Source organism: Oncorhynchus kisutch, linkage group LG2, assembly GCF_002021735.2.
Source record: "Oncorhynchus kisutch isolate 150728-3 linkage group LG2, Okis_V2, whole genome shotgun sequence".
NCBI lineage: Eukaryota > Metazoa > Chordata > Actinopteri > Salmoniformes > Salmonidae > Oncorhynchus > Oncorhynchus kisutch.
Window position 1 is genome coordinate 57,275,859 of NC_034175.2, and position 21,948 is coordinate 57,297,806.

The 21,948-nt window shown below is 42.1% G+C and overlaps 1 protein-coding gene across 1 annotated transcript in view; it reads left to right on the top strand.

Annotated features, from left to right (window-relative positions):
* The window catches only part of LOC109868892 (tumor necrosis factor receptor superfamily member EDAR), a 49,956-nt gene that overhangs the window by 19,278 nt on the left and 8,730 nt on the right, over positions 1-21,948 (top strand). The window contains exons 2-7 of the mRNA XM_020458639.2: positions 9,856-9,920; positions 14,370-14,492; positions 17,404-17,585; positions 18,527-18,612; positions 21,118-21,309; positions 21,420-21,494. Of these exons, the coding sequence (XP_020314228.1) occupies positions 9,870-9,920; positions 14,370-14,492; positions 17,404-17,585; positions 18,527-18,612; positions 21,118-21,309; positions 21,420-21,494 (709 nt within the window). The 5' untranslated portion in view covers positions 9,856-9,869. The remainder of the gene's footprint in view (positions 1-9,855; positions 9,921-14,369; positions 14,493-17,403; positions 17,586-18,526; positions 18,613-21,117; positions 21,310-21,419; positions 21,495-21,948) is intronic.

A 21,948-nucleotide genomic window follows, 5' to 3' on the forward strand; every position in this document is an offset into this window, starting at 1 on the left:
AACACTACAGTACACCAACACTACAGTACACACCAACACTACAGTACACCAACACTACAGTACACACCAACACTACAGTACACACCAACACTACAGTACATACCAACACTACAGTTCACCAACACTACAGTTCACCAACACTACAGTACACCAACACTACAGTACACCAACACTACAGTTCACCAACACTACAGTACACCAACACTACAGTACACCAACACTACAGTTCACCAACACTACAGTTCACCAACAACACCACAGTACACCAACACTACAGTACACCAATACTACAGTACACACAAACACTACAGTACACCAACACTACAGTTCACCAACACTACAGTACACCAAAACTACAGTTCACCAACACTACAGTACACACCAATACTACAGTTCACCAGCACTACAGTACACACCAACACTACAGTACACCAACACTACAGTACACACCAACACTACAGTACACACCAACACTACAGCACACCAACACTAGAGTACACTCCAACACTACAGTACACCAACACTACAGTACACACCAACACAACAGTTCACCAACACTACAGTACACACCAACACTACAGTACACCAACACTACAGTACACACCAACACTACAGTACACACCAACACTACAGTACACCAACACTACAGTTCACCAACACTACAGTACACACCAACACTACAGTTAACCAACACTACAGTACACACCAACACTACAGTACACACCAACACTACAGTTCACCAACACTACAGTACACACCAACACTACAGTACACACTAACACTACAGTTCACGAACACTACAGTACACACCAACACTACAGTACACCAACACTACAGTACACACCAACACTACAGTACACCAACACTACAGTACACACCAACACTACAGTACACACCAACACTACAGTACACACCAACACTACAGTACACACCAACACTACAGTTCACGAACACTACAGTACACACCAACACTACAGTACACCAACACTACAGTACACCAACACTACAGTACACACCAACACTACAGTACACCAACACTACAGTACACACCAACACTACAGTACACACCAACACTACAGTACACACCAACACTACAGTACACCAACACTACAGTTCACCAACACTACAGTATACACCAACACTACAGCACACACCAACACTACAGTACACCAACACTACAGTACACACCAACACTACAGTACACACCAACACTACAGTTCACCAACACTACAGTATACACCAACACTACAGCACACACCAACACTACCGTACACCAACACTACAGTACACACCAACACTACAGTACACACCAACACTACAGTACACACCAACACTACAGTTCACCAACACTACAGTACACACCAATACTACAGTACACCAACACTACAGTACACACCAACACTACAGTACACACCAACACTACAGTACACACCAACACTACAGTTCACCAACACTACAGTACACACCAACACTACAGTACACCAACACTACAGTACACACCAACACTACAGTTCACAAACACTACAGTACACACCAACACTACAGTTCACCAACACTACAGTACACCAACACCACAGTACACCAACACTACAGTACACACCAACACTACAGGTCACCAACACTACAGTACACACAAACACTACAGTTCACCAACACTACAGTACACACCAACACTGTAGTTCACCAACACTATAGCCTCTTAATGTCTGGATAAAGGCTTTGTTCAATATCTGAAACCACAGTAAAATCCAGCTAATTCTCTCTCTTTCTCTCGCTCTCTCTCAACCTGTTGTTTCTTGCATATGGTGCAATTATCTGTCAGAGAGACTCCATGAGAAATTTACTTGATAACAATAATTACAGTGTGTGTGTGTGTGTGTGTCTTACACAACCTCTCCGCTTCAGAGACTGTTTTTGTCTTAGTTACTATTCAAATACATATTTGCAGTGAATATAATTCCCCCTAAAGACAGGCAGACAGGCTTAGATGTTGCCCATCCTGTGGGTCTGAGTCAGAATGTCTTGCATGTGAATTTCCCCGTCCAGTCCTGGGTTTGTCTAAATGACTTTATGTGCTGTGTGTTTGTGTGAGAGTGAGCTACACTTCCTTAGTGTGTTACTACACTCTTTGAAAAAAGGGATCCAAAAGCGTTCTTCAGCTGTCCCGATAGGAGAACGCTTTTAAGTTCCAGGTAGAACTCTCTGTAAAAAGGGTTCTACATGGGACCCAAAAGGGTTCTACCTGAAACCAAAAAGGGTTATCCTATGGGGACAGCCGAAGACCCTTTCAGGTTCTAGATAGCATAGGGGCTGTATAGAGACAGTATGGGACTAGTTCAAGATTTGGGAGGTAAAACAGGAGCAGTATCAGCAGCATTGTCTGCATGTAGTGTAAAGGTTTCTATTATTTTGGGAATGTATTTCCACAAACTAAAGAGACAGCATGGTGGAGTGTTGAGATTCACCTTTAAAGACTTGGCTGCTTGCTGGATCCATCTGTAATGTGTCATGATTGTGCACCATACAGTACTGTACACACTGGCACAATGAGGCCTGATATATTATGTTTGCTGTGCAATAGTAAATGTGAATACGCTCAGCCAGAGATTAGAGCGTTTGTTCTGTTCCTGTGTATGTTCATGTGCATGCTGTGGTTTATAAAGGGAGATAAACAGGCAGGTAAACAGTCAACCAAACAAGGCAACAGCTCAGTCCTCCTCCTGACTGCAGGGCTGCAGGATTTACTGCCTGTTTGATTTACTGCACACACACACACACGCACACTCCCTCTGCAGAAGAGAGAGAACACACTAGCCATGGTGGGGGCCATTAGGCTCTAGTAAAATCAGTGTTTGTTTAATAATGCAACCCCATTAAAGACTGGAGCCGGTCATTACTGTGGTGTGTCAGAAAACCTACACTCTCGGTGTCCTCACAGAATGAGAAAATAATTCATCTGTATCTAAGAAGGCTTGTAATGACCAAGAGTTTCCCCTGAGCCTGGACAGTGTTGAAACTAATCTGAGACCCTGTTTGTTTCTGTTTAACGGTTTAACACAGCTTTAGGTAATGATGTTTCTGTTAAACGGTTTAACTCAGCTTTAGCTAATGATGTTTCTGTTTAACACAGATTTAGGTAATGATGTTTCTGTTTAACGGTTTAACACAGCTTTAGGTAATGATGTTTCTGTTAAACGGTTTAACTCAGCTTTAGGTAATGATGTTTCTGTTTAACGGTTTAACACAGCTTTAGGTAATGATGTTTCTGTTTAACGGTTTAACTCAGCTTTAGGTAATGATGTTTCTGTTAAACGGTTTAACTCAGCTTTAGGTAATGATGTTTCTGTTTAACGGTTTAACACAGCTTTAGGTAATGATGTTTCTGTTAAACGGTTTAACTCAGCTTTAGCTAATGATGTTTCTGTTTAACACAGCTTTAGGTAATGATGTTTCTGTTCAACGGTTTAACACAGCTTTAGTAATGATGTTTCTGTTAAACGGTTTAACTCAGCTTTAGGTAATGATGTTTCTGTTTAACGGTTTAACACAGCTTTAGGTAATGATGTTTCTGTTAAACGGTTTAACTCAGCTTTAGGTAATGATGTTTCTGTTTAACGGTTTAACACAGCTTTAGGTAATGATGTTTCTGTTAAACGGTTTAACTCAGCTTTAGCTAATGATGTTTCTGTTTAACACAGCTTTAGGTAATGATGTTTCTGTTCAACGGTTTAACACAGCTTTAGTAATGATGTTTCTGTTAAACGGTTTAACTCAGCTTTAGGTAATGATGTTTCTGTTTAACGGTTTAACACAGCTTTAGGTAATGATGTTTCTGTTTAACGGTTTAACTCAGCTTTAGGTAATGATGTTTCTGTTAAACGGTTTAACTCAGCTTTAGGTAATGATGTTTCTGTTTAACGTTTTAACACAGCTTTAGGTAATGATGTTTCTGTTAAACGGTTTAACTCAGCTTTAGGTAATGATGTTTCTGTTTAACGGTTTAACTCAGCTTTAGGTAATGATGTTTCTGTTTAACGGTTTAACACAGCTTTAGGTAATGATGTTTCTGTTTAACGGTTTAACACAGCTTTAGGTAATGATGTTTCTGTTAAACGGTTTAACTCAGCTTTAGGTAATGATGTTTCTGTTTAACGGTTTAACACAGCTTTAGGTAATGATGTTTCTGTTTAACACAGCTTTAGGTAAGGATGTTTCTGTTTAACACAGCTTTAGGTAATGATGTTTCAGTTTAACAGTTTAACACAGCTTTAGGTAATGATGTTTCTGTTAAACGGTTTAACTCAGCTTTAGGTAATGATGTTTCTGTTTAACGGTTTAACACAGCTTTAGGTAATGATGTTTCTGTTAAACGGTTTAACTCAGCTTTAGGTAATGATGTTTCTGTTTAACGGTTTAACACAGCTTTAGGTAAGGATGTTTCTGTTTAACACAGCTTTAGGTAATGATGTTTCTGTTTAACGGTTTAACACAGCTTTAGGTAATGATGTTTCTGTTAAACGGTTTAACTCAGCTTTAGGTAATGATGTTTCTGTTTAACGGTTTAACACAGCTTTAGGTAATGATGTTTCTGTTTAACGGTTTAACACAGCTTTAGGTAATGATGTTTCTGTTTAACACAGCTTTAGGTAAGGATGTTTCTGTTTAACACAGCTTTAGGTAATGATGTTTCTGTTTAACGGTTTAACACAGCTTTAGGTAATGATGTTTCTGTTAAACGGTTTAACTCAGCTTTAGGTAATGATGTTTCTGTTTAACGGTTTAACACAGCTTTAGGTAATGATGTTTCTGTTTAACGGTTTAACACAGCTTTAGGTAATGATGTTTCTGTTAAACGGTTTAACTCAGCTTTAGGTAATGATGTTTCTGTTTAACGGTTTAACTCAACTTTAGGTAATGATGTTTCTGGAGGAAAAGACTCTCTCGCCAAGACCTTCCAATTACACTGACCACATTACTTATACTTTACTGACACACGTGTGCACACTCATTTATCCTTTATTGAGTGAAATAAGAGCAGACAGTTATTATAATGCTGGGAGTGGGCCAATAAAAATCTGTCTCCTCTAGGTAAGGGCCTGGCAACATACACACAGACGGATGCAATACACACACAGACAGACGCAATACACACACACACACACACACACACACACACAGACAGACAGACGCAATACACACACACACACAGACGGACGCAATACACACACACACAGACATACGCAATACACACACGCACAGACATATGCAATACACACACACACAGATGGACACAATACACACACACACACAGACGGACGCAATACACACACACAGACGGACGCAATACACACACACACAGACGGACGCAATACACACACACAGACGGACGCAATACACACACACAGACGGATGCAATACACACATAAGCACGCACACACATGTACATACGTAAGCACGCATACTTCCACACACACGCAACTCTGTCAAACACAGTCTATAGCTTTGCTATAAACATAATTAAATCAATTAAATCCTCTACATTGATATTTTTCTCTAAAATACAAGAATAAAGAAGGATAAATCATGTTTGAAGTTTGATCTAATTTTAGTTTTATATGTTCTTCAATGTACTTGTGAGTGCCTGTATACCTTAGTAACTACAGATCAGAGAGAAGAGCGAGACAGTGTGTGTTTGACCGTGACATACCTGTGAGTGCCTATATAAGTGTAGTAACTTTGTGCTGTATTTGAAGGGTTTACAGATCTGTGACAGTACTACTGTAACTGAAACAAACAAAGTACAGTCCCTCTAATGCAGGCCTGGGCAACGGCCAGCCCGCGACCTTATTCAATACGGCCGCAGAATCATGCTCAGATCACATAAAGAATTAGCGATAGTAAAGTTTTGAAAAACATATTTGTTATTCAAATTAAAAGCCCAATGAATACTCGCCGCTTGTGGGCATTTATTTTGAAGGCACATATAAATAACAACTGAACGAGGACAGACAGTGAATGACAGGCTGACACACGTCATAGTTACAAATAGTAGCTAGCTAGAAATTGTGCAAAAATGTGTTTTTCAAAGAAAAGGAAAGTAGACAATGAATGTAGGGTGTTCCAGCAAGAGTGGACATCGAAATATTTGTTTATTAAGATATCAGGGAAAGCTGTGTGCTTAGTGTGCAGAGAGAGCTTTGCTGTCTTGAAAGACTACAACTTGTCCCGACACTTCCAGACAAAACATTCAGAGAAATATAGGAATATTTCTTCTGAGTGCATCGAAAGAGTTGCTTTCTCAGTTGCAGAAGCAGGAAGACTTTTCACAAAACTGCATTCAGCAAACGACGGAATTGCGAGAGCTAGCTATATACTGTCCTACACAATTGCTAAACATAGCAAGCCATTTGCTGAGGTCAAATGAATTAAATAATGTTTAATAACTTATTTGGGACTGGAGGGCAGTCTTGAGTAGCTTGGATGAATAATGCCCAGAGTAAACTGCCTGCTACTCAAGCCCAGAATCTAATCCAATTTCAAGTCATTGCCTATCGAATATACAGTTCCTATGGGGTCATATTGCACTTCCTAAGGCTTCCACTAGATGTCAACAGTCTTTAGAACCTTGTTTGAGGCTTCTACTGTGAAGGAGGGGGTAAAGAGAGCTGATTGAGTCAGGTGTCTGGCAGAGTGCCATGAGCTCAGTCTCATGCGCTCCCGTGAGAGTTGGCTGCTTTCCATTGCATTTCTACAAAGGAATTCTCCAGTTGAAACATTATTGAAGATTTATGATAAAAACATCCTAAAGATTGATTCTATACTTCGTTTGACATGTTTCTACGAACTGTAATATGACTTTTCATCTGAACTTTCGCCTGGACTTGCCCGCGCCTCCTGAGTTTGGATTTGTGTACTAAACGCGCAAACAAAAAGGAGGTATTTGGACATAATTGATGGACTTTATTGAACAAAACAAACATTTATTGTGGAACTGGGATTCCTGGGAGTGCATTCTGATGAAGATCCTCAAAGGTAAGTGACTATTTATAATGCTTATAATGCTTACTTATGTTGACTCCACAACATGGCAGGTTTCTGCATGGCTTGTTTTTGTGTCTAAGCGCCGTACTCAGATTATTGCATGGTTTGCTTTTTCCATAAAGTTTTTTTGAAATCTGACACAGCGGTTGCATTAAGGAGAAGTGGATCTAAAATTCCATGCATAACACTTGTATCTTTTAGCAATGTTTATTATGAGTATTCCTGTAAATTGATGTGGCTCTCTGCAAAATCACTGGATGTTTTGGAACTACTGAACATAACACACCAATATAAACTGAGATTTTTGGATATAAATATGAACTTTATCGAGCAAAACATACATGTATTGTGTAACATAAATTCCTGTGAGTGTCATCTGATAAAGATCATCAAAGGATAGTGATGAATTTTAACTCTTTCTGCTTTTTGTGACTTCTCTCTTTGGCTGGAAAAATAGCTGTGTTTTTCTGTGACTTGGTGCTGACCTAACAGTCGTTTGGTGTGCTTTTGTCGTAAAGCCTTTTGGAAATCGGACACTGTGGCTGGATTTATAACAAGTTTATCTTTAAAATGGTGTAAAATACTTGTATGTTTGAGGAATTGTAATTATGGGATTTCTGTTGTTTTGAATTTGGCACCCTGCAATTTCACTGGCTGTTGGCGAGGTGGGACGCTACCGTCCCACATATCCCAGAGAGGTTTTATTTGACTCTGCAGCAATACTTTTCCCCAACAAGAAATAGCTGAGATGAGCAGTGACACGGCGTGTTGAGGACTTCGCAGAGAATATGGAACAACAGTTGAAAGACGAGGTAAAGGATTTCACCTATTTCTCCTTGGCCCTGGATGAGAGCCGTGATGCATGTGACACGTGGCATAACCCCAGACGGTGCAATTACAGAGGAGCTTTCTTCAGTGCAGTCAATGAAGAACACAACCACAGGGAAATATTTATTGGAGGAGGTTAATTAGTGTGTGGCAAAGCTGGGACTGAGTATTGAAAGGTTATCCAGTGTGACCACTGATGGTTGCCCAAACTTGGCCTTTTGAAAAGGATTTTGAAAAGGATACAACATCAAGTAGCTGAGCTGAACCCAGATCAGAAAATAATTTTCCTGCATTGCATTTTTCATCAGAAGGTGCTCTGTAAATGTGTTCTGAAAATGAGCCATGTTGTTTGATACAGTCACTAAAGTGGTAAACTTCTTAAGAGCAAAATCATTAAACCACAACCAGTTTGTCTCACTGTTGGAAGAGACAGAGTCGGGTCATGCAGAGCTCCCCTTCCACACAAACGTGAGATGGCTGAGTTTGGGGAAGGTGCTTAAAAGGGTGTGGGACCTGAAGTTGGAGATTACTTCGTTTTTGCAAATGGAAGGAAATATGTGGAATTCCATCAACTGCAAGATAAAGAATGGTTGGCTGATTTTTCCTTCACTGTGGACATCATGGCCCTCATGAATGAACTGAATTCCAAACTACAAGGGAAGGGCCTTTTTGCACATCAGATGTACAGCCTTGTCAGCCTTCAAGGGAAAATGACTCATCCTGACCTGCCAAGTAGAAGCCAACAATCTCACCCACCTTCCGACACTACTAGTCTGTTCCCTATCAGATGACCAGCAGGAGAAGTATGCATTGCTGCTGCGTGCTTTGAACAGTGAATGTTGAGGATTTCAAAGTGTTGGGAAATGACATGCTGTTGGTTTCCTCTCCTTTCACCTTCAATGTGGATAATGCTTCTACTGACCTGCAACTTGAGCTTATCGATCTTCAGAGTGATGCAGTGATTGGAGAACTATTCAAACACTGATGAGGTTCTATGCATCTCTTGATGAACAAAACTTTCCAAAGATTAGGAGTTCTGCTCAGAAGATGTTTGTACTGTTTGGGTCAACCTATGTATGTGAACAGAATATAACACGTCAAGGCACAGATAATCTCTTACTGACTCTCACCTCTCAGCAATCCTGCACATAGCGACGTCAGAAACTGTACCTGACTTCACTGCTCTAGTCAATGCCCATCAGAGAGTTGATTGAGTAGATTAAATGTAATGTTGAGCGCTCTCTTGTTTTTGTGTATACCTGTTAACAAGAGTTCTGTCCGTGGTGCTGAATGCACAGTGTACCTTTCCCACCGTGTAGTTCATTGCATGTTTAATAATGAAAATACCTACCAAAAGGAGAATGTGGATGTGGTTTATTTCTGTGCATGTTAAAAAAGTAAAATGAGTAGCATATCTGGATGTGATTTACAGTAGATATCTGTCAACACAGTCATACACATGTATAATCCTGTAATATGGTTCTGGCCCGCAATGGCAAAAATATATTCTAATGTGGCCCGCAATGGCAAAAATATATTCTAATGTGGCCCTCCAAGGAAAATAATTGCCCAGGCCTGGACTGGTTACCCATAATCCATCTGTGTCAGAGAGGTGACGAGCTGATCCTCTCCTCTTCCACCAGGCTGCTCTCCTCCTTTCACATACTCCCTCTCTCTCACTCTCTCTCCTCAGTGGCTGGCAGCTCTGATAGGGGGATCATTAATGATCTCATCACATCAGTAGGGCAGAGGAGTAACCTACAGTAGAGAACAGTATCACCTACACACACACACACTCAGTCAAGTATAACCCACGCAAATGATGACGCATAGTGTGTGTGTGGATCAAATGTTTATGAGGAGTGACGGCTTTCTTAAGCAGTGGAAGACTTACCACAAAAACAGTAGAGGGGACACTGCTGTCATGAGTGTATGTATTTCTGACCCTCTTATTTATCTCTCTCTCTCTCTCTCTCTCTCTCTCAGGGGAAGGTGAGAAGATGTTTCAGAAAGGAAGTCACATAGAGTCCCTCTTCCTCTGTTTGTTGTTGGTGAGTATCTTTCAAATTATATTACTCCTCTTTCTCTCCTCCTCGCCTCCATCTCCTTTCCCTCCTCTTCTCATCCTCACCCATCTTCAGCAATGAAACAGTGTAACAGATACACAGACGCATGCGTGAACACAAACACACTGAACACACACACACACTGAACACACACACACACTCGTACAGACATAACACTGGCAGAGGTACTTTACCAGACTTTAGCAGGTCTTTGCCAGAGGTTGTGAAACATCACAGGTTCCTCCGTGGAGCTCTAAGAGAGCAGTTCTAATTTGGGCCTGAATCTCTCCTCTCTTCCTCTGATGTTGAAACCTGTTGGCTGTGTGTGTGTGTGTGTTGGCTGTATTCCCTCAGAGCTCATTTAATGATCCCCACTAAAGCCACTCCTGGAGGGCTGGATTAGAGAGAGAGAGAGACCTCTTCCTCATCCCATCTCATCTCTTCCTCCTTCTGCCTCATCCTCCTCCCATCTCATCTCTTCCTCCTTCTGCCTCATCCTCCTATCTTCTCTTCTTTCAACCTCTTCCTCACACCTCATCCCATCTCTTCTTCCTCCTTTCACCTCTTCCCATCTCCTCACATCCTCTTCCTCCTTCCTCCTCCCCCCTCCTCCATACACAGCCTCAGACTCACGTCTTCCTGTCAGATGTCTCAGTTCTCTCCAGCTCCCCAGCTGCTGCTCAGTCTGTCTTGTGTTTGTTGTTATAGAGTTTGTCAGTGGTGTAAAGTACTTGAGTAAAAATATGTCACTTTTTTTTACTTCACTACAATCCTAAATAAAATAATTACTTTTTACTCCACACATTTTCCCTGACACCCAAAAGTACTAGTTACATTTTGAATGCTTAGCAGGACAGGAAAATGGTCAAATTCACACACTTATCAAGAGAACTTCCCTGGTCATCCCTACTGCCTCTGATCTGGCGGACTCATTAGACACTCATGCTTCATTTGTAAATGATTTTTGAATTTTGCAGTGTGCCACTGGCTATCTGTTAATAAAGAAAACAAGAAAATGGTGCTGTCTGGTTTGCTTAACATAAGGAATTTTAAATTATTTATACTTTTACTTTAGATTCTTAACTATATTTGAGCAATTACATTCACTTTTGATACTTACTCTATATTTAAAACCAAATACTTTAAGACTCAAGTAGTATTTCACTGGGTGACTTTCAATTTACTTGAGTCATGTTCTATTAAGGTATCTTTACTTTTACTCAAGTATGACAACTGGGTACTTTTTCCACCACTGCAAACAGTAACTGGTTTCATTTCAGTCTCCATGTGTTTGAACAGCAGTGTGTAACTTGTTGTTGTGATTAGAAAATTACATTCTTGACCGTGAGCTGGGGAGAGCTGAGTGTGTGCTGTTTTATTTGTGGGTTCTGATGGATGGATCTGGACAGCAAATCTGTGAGGAGAACAGCCAACGGAACACACACACACACACACAAAGAGCCAGGCAGGCAGGTAGCTAATGGTAAGTAAGTTACTGTATATAATGTTACAGTACACCTATTGTAATTTAAATACAGTATCAAAGCAATGACACATGGTACAATAGCGTAAAATTGACTCTATTGTACTGTAAAACGTAAATGCTACAGCACCCCCCAACCCAAAACATCTTCCCACAGCCATGATTGAGGGGATTGGGGTTTGTATTTGACTATAATTACATGGGATTGGTGCAAGCAGGTTGGCTGCTAGGTCATGTGTTTCCACATCACAGCATATCAATTCATATGTGGTGTTTTATATCACTTCCATTTCTCGAGGCCTAACAACGGCTTCCGAAGTGGCAGGGACTACAAGGCAAGGAGACCAAAAGGACAAGGCATAATACTTAACCATTAACAGTTTACGACTTGCTACCGCTCCAATCTGTCCCTTATCTATTTTAAATAGATGGGGCACTACTACTACATACCAGTTCAATCGGTGCAGCATGCTCACTAACGGGTGCAGGTTGACATTTATTGTCATGAGTCTTTTAGGAGCGATTTACCATTATATTGTAAAAATTCATATAAGCAAAAATGTGCTGTTTGGTCTTAATTTAAGGTTACGGTTAGGCATTTGGGTTAGCAGTGTGGTTAAGGTTAGGGTTAGTTTTAAAATCAGACTTTAAGACTTTGTGGCTATGCCAGCTAGTGACCACTCTGTAGAGCTGCCTCCAGAGCAAGATTCATGACGAAAAACGCTGACCTGCAACAAATATAGCCTTCTACAAAACATGCCTCAAGATATGTTAATGAGCCAGAAACAACAAGACCATGCACCCACTAGTGGTCAAAAGGTTTTTGGCTCCAAAAAGATGGTACGCTACTGTATTCTGTGGGATGGAATTACAGTACCATTTGGAATACAGCAATTATTCTCCTACCCACAAAATCTTCCCAAAATGCACCATAATTTAATGTATGCTGCAGTAAAATGTTTCACAGTATTTTACTGTTGATAATACTCCCAATTACCGTATAAATTACAGTTTTCCTTTACGGTGCACGAACAAATGCCCACCAAACACACACACTTCAGCCACTCGATAAATCAATTATATGCACATTTAAACAACTATGGTCAGTCCCTAAGTTCACTCTGACACCCAGCGTTTGCGGTTTGGTTAGTATGTTATTGTGTGGGTTGGATGGTGGGAGAGATAGTGATGTAACATTCTCTCACTGGCTGACAGATTTAGGGCTACATTAATGACAACGGCTTGATTGGTCTCTGAAAGGTTCCCGAGGGGATTAATATAGTCTCAATAATTTGAATTTGAGTTATTGAAAGCTGTAGTTAAAGTCTACAAGCTTAAAGGCTATATACTGAAGAATCCTGTAGTGAGTTGAAGCAGAACAAAAAGATTCATCCTAACCCCTTACACTCGTAGAAATGGGCCTATATGGATAGGGCCGATTTGAAATGTTGAACTATAAAAAGCATATGCATGACCATGTTACCAAAACTTGAGATTATGGGGAAATGATCAGACCAAAGTTGAGGACACAACAGTTCACCTGACACAAGACTGAATCCAAACATTACACTGTTGATTTTATGTGCATTTTACATTGACTGTGTTTTTCACAGCATTTGTCAATAACGAAATCTGAAAACACTTTGGATAAATTCAATAACATAAAAATATTCATTGAAATTTGGTGCAAAATAAGAAAAAAACAAGAGTTTGAGTGAGAGGTCTAACTGGTGTCTCCAAGTGGCAACACATCTCTCCAAACTGCACAGTTCCTAAATCATTTCAACGCACTTTTATGACTCAAGGAAAGAGCCTTCAACTATAAGGTGCTTTTTGAGCTCTCCTAGCTGTGCCGTTGAGGAACTGAAGCAAGCACAAAATATGATCTTACAGTGTTAGGCTTTCAAAAGGCACTTCAGATAAACAGATTGTAGTTGTGGTGCGCATAGAATGGAGTCATGAGTGCATTCAGATGCATGTCCTGCGGTTAGTTGTCTTCACAATATGACAAACAGCCTTATTCTGTTCAGGACAACCCAGGGTACAACACCTGTCATCCCTGTAACTGTGGATCACATATAGAAATCCTATAAATTGATACTGTAAATGACATGAGTTTTGACATGAAGTGCACATTTGGACTCATGGGTTTGTGGTTTGCTTGTATGACATCAAAGCAGAGTTTATTATAATCCTCAACATCTCACAGTGACAGTGACTCCTCTCAATTGACAGCATTTCCCTCACTGAGACGACAGTAAATGTGCTGTTACGTCCGTCGTTGAAAGAGTGAGACCAAAGCGCAGCGTGGAAAGTGTTCATAATAATTTAATAATGAAACACAGACGAAACAACAAAATATAAACGAACATAAAGTTCTACAGGGCTAGACAGCTACTGTGCAAAAACAAGATCCCACAAACTCAGGTGGAAAACAGACTGCCTAAGTATGATTCCCAATCAGAGACAACGATAGATAGCTGCCTCTGATTGGGAACCCTACCCGGCCAACAAAGAAATAGAAAACTAGAATGACCACCCAAATCACACCCTGACCTAACCAAATAGAGAAATAAACAGGCTCTCTAAGGTCAGGGTGTGACATGTGCAAAAGCATCCCAATTAGCAGGAGGGATGGGTGCATCTTCTTGTCGAGCACGGTGCTCAAGTTTAAAACGGCTGTCAGTCAAAACCCATACAGCGCTGTGAAGTGGAGAACCCTGAGCTCTCACGTCATGTATAAAATGTTACTGTACAGCAGATTCGTTCCAATTTAGGCATTTATCAATGACAGATATTCCATTTTCAACCTGCATATGACTGCATATGACAGGGGCTGTGAGTGGAAAGGACTACCGTATGTATAACCAACAACCTGAATAAAAAATACATTTCAGTTTGATTCTTTGCACGCTTTTATATTTGAACTCTCCCCCCTCTCTCTATCTCAGGTGTCCTGTCCTCCCTGTCTCAGGTCAGAGTACAGTAGTTGTGGAGAGTTTGAATTCTACAACCAGACCTTCAGTAGCTGCCGGCCCTGTCCCCCATGCCAGCCTGGACAGGAGCCCCACATGGTGAGACATACTTTCCCTGTGGTGAAATAACTTTAGTGTCCATATCGTGTAAACCCTGACCCCTGTTACCTACCTCCCAGCCATACTTATCAGGTATCAAGGTAAGACCCAGATACAGAATGTGTCGAAGTAACAATGATTATTACAGCAAAAGGGGCAAAGGTACAGGACGGCAGGCAGGCTCAGGCTCAGGGTCTGGTCAGGCAGAGGTCGTTAATCCAGAGGTGGGGTAAAGGTACAGGACGGCAGGTAGGCTCAGGCTCAGGGTCTGGTCAGGCAGAGGTCGTTAATCCAGAGGTGGGGTAAAGGTACAGGACGGCAGGCAGGCTCAGGCTCAGGGTCTGGTCAGGCAGAGGTCGTTAATCCAGAGGTGGGGTAAAGGTACAGGACGGCAGGCAGGCTCAGGCTCAGGGTCTGGTCAGGCAGAGGTCGTTAATCCAGAGGTGGGGTAAAGGTACAGGACGGCAGGCAGGCTCAGGCTCAGGGTCTGGTCAAGCAGAGGTCGGTAATCCAGAGGTGGGGTAAAGGTACAGAACGGCAGGCAGGCTCAGGGTCTGGGACAGGCAGAGTGGTCAGGCTGGTGGGTACAGGGTCAGGACAGGCAAGGGTCAAAAACCAGGAGGACGAGAAAACAGAGACTGGGGAAAAGCAGGAGCTGACACAAAAACGCTGGTTGACCTGACAAACAAGACAAACTGGCAAAAGACAAACAGAGAACCCAGGTATAACTACACAGGGGATAATGGGGAAGATGGGCGACACCTGGAGGGGGCGGAGACAATCACAAAGGCAGGTGAAACAGATCAGGGTGTGACAATACTCTCTAGTCTGCCTGTCTGCTCAGACCACCCAGGTAGTTTACTTGACTCACTGATATACACACAGGTACATATGTATGATCTTAATTTGAGCCAATTTTCTACAGCAGGAAAACATTTTTGTAGGGGTTGATACATTTTTCATTAGGGCAAATCAGAAATTAGAAACTTTAGAAGCCTTTTTAAAACTCAAATACATTAGAAGTATACATTTCCAAGTTTGCATTCTCCGCAACAAAAGAGTTATCAAATTAAGAGCCTACATCTGTACACCTCCCAGCTCAGAGAGTTACCACCTAAATCCCAGTACTGTAAGCCTGTTCAGATTCATAAAGGGGAATGAACCATTTTCACGGTTTGTCACACCATTTAGATTTTTTTCCAAATATTGAAGCCCCGTGGGTAGGAATGGTACAGTAGTCTGTCAGTAACCATGATTCATCAGTGTCCCGGTCAAACCAAAAAGCACAGCAGGCAGCAGGAGACACACCTCATACACACCACACACACACACACCTATAGACTACTTCACACAACTACACAGAACAACTCCAACAGGTGCACGCCTTTTCCTCTTAATCTAAACAACAATCCTAACACATGTCCAACTGTTTGAATAGTCTGTTGTTCATTAACCTTCTACAGTTAAGTGATAGTTATTCAACTCTGCTATCTAATTACAGAAAATGACTATAATGTGACCTTGACAAGTAAGCCTATCATTGCTCATGATTGTCTATTTAGGTAAGGACAGAGCATCAACATCATAACTAACCAGGCATTCAGCTCTGTTCCCATCTCTCGTCTGTGATCAGTAGTAGTCGTTAGTCTGTAATCTTGCCCTGTGCTTTCCCTCTGTCTCCTTATAATCACTGGGATAATCTACACCCACCTGAGAATCCCCCCCCCCAAACACACACACACACACACACACACACACACACACACACATATCAAACAGGACTCTTTCAACTCCCACACAGATCTACTGTGATCTGATAGAGCAGATCATTTTACTGCAGTGATACACACTGGTTTACCACAACTATGGAGACTGGAAATCAATTTGATCTGGAGAGTCTGGAGAAGGTTTATATGAACCAACAGAAGTAAAGTCAGCCAGGAGATCTGACGCTGGGTTGATCCATCCTGACAGAATCCTACTGATAATTTAATCCAGTTTTTATCAGATGTCACAGTGGCTATATTGGACAAGCCAATAAAGTAGGAAGTTGAAGTGAATATAGTGTTTCTGTAGTCTGTAGGACAGGCAGCATCTTGGCGTTAACAGTTTTAATAAAGATACATAAGACACCTACCTGCTTGTCTGTCAGACTATGTAGAGTATTGGTTGTTGTCACAGATCCCCCCCCCCATCAGTCTAGAACATCCTCATTCTATACTAGAACATACATTTCCACTTCCTCCCCTCATCTACTAGGCTGCACGCATGCGCATGCACACATAAACACACACACACACACACTACAGAAGTAGGATCTTAACTTGAGCCATTTTTGTGGTGGTTGATGCATCATTCGTGGAAATTACAAACTTTCATAAACCTTTTTAAAACTTACATTTTACATTTCCTGAATTGCAAATGATTCTACAACAGGGTGATCAAATGAAGATCCTACATCTGTAGACAAACTACACAAAGATCCGTTCAGAATGACTCCTGTTCTTGTTAGCGATCACATTTCACATCTTTAGTCTCAGACTCAGACTGTCAGATCTAGGCTGCGCTCAGCAGAACACAGAAGGCAGCATTAGTATATACACTAACACACAGGTCTATGAACAGCACCACTCGTTTCAAGTGCAGTGTATGTGTGTGTGTGTGTATGTGTATGTGTATGTGTGTGTATGTGTATGTGTGTGTATGTGTGTGTATGTGCATGTGTGTGTATGTGTCTATATGTGTGTGTGTGTGTGTGTGTGTGTGTGTGTGTGTGTGTGTGTGTGTGTGTGTGTGTGTGTGTGTGTGTGTGTGTGTGTGTGTGTGTGTGTGTGTGTGTGTGTGTGTGTGTGTGTGAGCACAACACATGCATAACACATGTCTAACATTGTTTATGTGTGTTTTGTTGCAGAACTGTGGCTATGGGACTAAGGATGAGAACTTTGTGTGTGTGTCTTGTCCTGCGGGGAAGTACTCAAAGGGGAAGTATGAGATCTGCAGGAGACATAAGGACTGTGAAGGTCTGTACCGCGCTACAGTACTCACACCTGGGACACCAGACAGTGACGCAGACTGTGGACCCTGCTTACCCGGGTATGTACACACATACAGACACATACATATTCACATATACACACAAGCCTACATACTCTCACTATCAGAGTGTCATTGATGAGACAGGACCACCCCATAGGACATTTCTCCCGCACAACTCCCATATCACACACACAGCCTAGGCTAACCCTCCATTGGCCACGCTACCAGCCTCAATTACCCAGCTGCCATCTGGTCACCCACCAACATGGAGGCAGGAGAAGATATAAACTGTTACAGGACTGATTTAAAGGTCTGATCTCTCTCTCCCTCTCTCTCTCTCCTTCTCTCTCTACCCCTTTCCTCCCTTTCCACCATATGATATCATTCAGTGGCTGGACCACCTCAAAGGCATTCTCTGGTTTCAATTGAGTTTAAAGTCAATATACAGACTGGAGTGTTTTAGCATAACATTACTGGCTGCTTTAATAGATACTCTCTTTCAGCTGTACTGTATTGGGGGCAGGAATACTGAACACTGTCTGACAGCTGCTGTGATGGAATCAAAATACTCACCAAATTCCTCTAGGTTTTATTAATCTCACGTTTAATGCTTTTGTCGGTGCTCTAACCTGGAGATCGGGTGTTGGTGTTTGATTGAATTTGGTTTAATAGTCATCTCTGATTAATGATAGCCTCTCTGCCCTAGAGGCCTAGAGGACGCCACGCTCTGAAGCAGCTTCCCCTCTCGTCCTCTGTCACAGCTCAGGGCTATATAATACCTTATCTAACCTAATGGTATACAGTATCACTCCTTCTCCTCTGGGCATCAATACAGCAGTCAGTTCAGCCTTTTCACCTCAGCTGTTATTGTGAGACTTCTCCTGTCAAATACGTACATATTCACAATATATCTAACATCTCTGTATATAAGTAGACAATACTAGGTACTGTATCAGTATTGTTTTCTAAAGGTTCTCTCTGTGTTTCCTTTCTGTCAGGTATTACATCCAGGAGAACCGGCCCAGGAACCTGTATGGGATGGTCTGTCACTCGTGTCAGAACGCACCGCGCAACACTAAAGAGTGTACGTTCTACTATACTACTTCTACAACACAAACACACCGTTTCACCGAATCACAGTCCGAGAGGGACGGAGAGCGATCACTGTAAGGTCAGGCGAGTGAGGGCTGTGACCAGTTAATGAACACAGACAGACAGAGCACAGAGCGAGAGGGACGGAGAGCGATCACTGTAAGGTCAGGCGAGTGAGGGCTGTGACCAGTTAATGAACACAGACAGACAGAGACAGACAGAGACAGACAGAGACAGACAGACAGACAGAGACAGACAGACAGACAGACAGACAGACAGACAGACAGACAGACAGACAGACAGACAGACAGACAGACAGACAGACAGACAGACAGACAGACAGACAGACAGACAGACAGACAGACAGACAGACAGACAGAGACGGACAGACAGACAGACAGACAGACAGACAGACAGAGACAGACAGACAGAGACAGACAGACAGACAGACAGACAGACAGACAGACAGACAGACAGAGACAGACAGACAGACAGACAGACAGACAGACAGACAGACAGACAGACAGACAGACAGGGCGAAGCAGCAGGATGTTAACTCGCCAGCGTCTGGAACAGCTTCCTCATGATAATGCTCAAACCCAGGAATTGTTTTTGTGTCCGTCGCTCAAACCAACACTCACTGGCACATTGTTTTGACCGGAAATTAATATATATGTGTAATTTGAATGACTGTGTTTTGAAATATGAAAACCTCAAACAGATTGGAAGCTGCTATGAGGAGGATGAGAGAGAGGGAAGGAGGGAGGAGGACAGATGAGTGTATACCAACAAACAGAAACGTTTTAACAAGTGTCTAATTGTTTCTTCCAGGCAGGGAGTGAGTTAGGGAGGAAGAGAGGGAGGGAGGGAACGTGTGAGGGTACATTTTAATTAACTGTTTTAAATGAAGTCTTGAAATATGTAGTTGAAGCATAGAGTTACTAGCTCAGGGTCAAGACAGGCTAGCACTCGCCAAGTAATCTGTCAATTACTCCGTCTTCCAGCTCAGTGTGTGTGCGTGTGTGTGTGTTACCGCTGAGCCCAGCTAGCTCCCAGCATGGCGCGGTGTGATAATTAAAAAGTTTGGAGGGCATGAAAATGATGATTAACATGTTTCCACATGCACTGGGTCGTCTCTTCAACAGCAGCCTGTCATACCATCTCTCCAGGCTATATGCACCTATACATATCTATACCACCTCTGTCTGGCCTCCGTTTACCACCATCTACTGTAACAGACTGGGTTTAAAGGTTTGTCTAATGTAACTGCAGCAGTCTCATACAATGATAGACCTCATCAGTCTGATCTGATCAGTGAATAAATAAAGTCTGAAGCAGCATAAAGATGTCCAAAAGCTTTAGAGGAGATGACGTCTGTCTGTAGGGTTGAAAGCCTTGGTCTATTCTGACGTCTGTCTGTAGGGTTGAAAGCCTTGGTCTATTCTGACATCTGTCTGTAGGGTTGAAAGCCTTGGTCTATTCTGATGTCTGTCTGTAGGGTTGAAAGCCTTGGTCTATTCTGACATCTGTCTGTAGGGTTGAAAGCCTTGGTCTATTCTGATGTCTGTCTGTAGGGTTGAAAGCCTTGGTCTATTCTGATGTCTGTCTGTAGGGTTGAAAGCCTTGGTCTATTCTGACATCTGTCTGTAGGGTTGAAAGCCTTGGTCTATTCTGATGTCTGTCTGTAGGGTTGAAAGCCTTGGTCTATTCTGATGTCTGTCTGTAGGGTTGAAAGCCTTGGTCTATTCTGATGTCTGTCTGTAGGGTTGAAAGCCTTGGTCTATTCTGACATCTGTCTGTAGGGTTGAAAGCCTTGGTCTATTCTGACATCTGTCTGTAGGGTTGAAAGCCTTGGTCTATTCTGATGTCTGTCTGTAGGGTTGAAAGCCTTGGTCTATTCTGACATCTGTCTGTAGGGTTGAATGCCTTGGTCTATTCTGATGTCTGTCTGTAGGGTTGAAAGCCTTGGTCTATTCTGACATCTGTCTGTAGGGTTGAAAGCCTTGGTCTATTCTGATGTCTCACTGTAGGAACAATGTGGTCTCAGAGAATGTTGTATTATTCTGTACGTAAATCCGAGACACTCCATTTAGTATGATATGTTACGTCTCATATAGTTTGTGTTAATTTGTGGAAGTCCATCATGATATGTTTATGAATTACAATTCATATGATGTTACCAATTTGCTAAACGTACAATATGTTACCAATTTGCTAAATGTATGATATGTTACAAATTCCAATTTGTTGTGGCTAAAGTTAGCTAGGTGACTAGGTGGCTAACGCTAATGTTAGCTAGCTAGTGATCAGGCCTACCATCGTTGTGTTTTCGGTAAACTTGGGTGAACAGGGAGTACAGGAGGGGACTAAGCACACACCCCTGAGGGGTAAGACATCATGAGGGTCATGGCTACCCTTAGATGAATTACCTGTATAGTATCTGTGTAGTAACTGTGTAGTATCTGTGTAGTAACTGTGTAGTATCTGTGTGTTCCAGGCATGCTTACCAAAGTCCCCAGTGTCTCAACCAGCAGTACTACCATGTTCCCTCACCCTCACAAAGACGCCACAGGACAGGGTCACCTAGCAACCGCTCTCATCATTGCCATGTCAACCATCTTCATCATGGCCATCGCCATCGTCCTCATTATCATGTTCTACATCCTCAAAGCCAAGCCCAGCGGACAGGGTAACAATCACACACATGCACATACACACACAGTTTCAGTTAGGTTCCCTCCCTGTGTTAAATGGGACATCAGTGTGCACAGTTACTGAATGTTCTCTCTCTGTGTGCAGCGTGCTGCTCAGGTCAGGTGGTGAAGGCTGTGGAGGCTCAGACCAACAAACAGGAGGACAAGAAAGATGTTCCAGGTGAGACACTACAACACAGCTTTACAAAATGATACCTCAGGAAACAGAAAACCACACGACAGTCAACTAACATAATATATAGTAGCAGCTGGGGCCTCAGGCTTAATCTGCAGTCTAGTCTATAACTAACATAATGTATAGTAGCGGCTGGGGCCTCAGGCTTAATCTGCAGTCTAGTCTATAACTAACATAATGTATAGTAGCGGCTGGGGCCTCAGGCTTAATCTATAGTCTAGTCTATAACTAACATAATATATAGTAGCGGCTGGGGCCTCAGGCTTAATCTATAGTCTAGTCTATAACTAACATAATGTATAGTAGCGGCTGGGGCCTCAGGCTTAATCTATAGTCTAGTCTATAACTAACATAATGTATAGTACCGGCTGGGGCCTCAGGCTTAATCTATAGTCTAGTCTATTACTAACATAATGTATAGTACCGGCTGGGGCCTCAG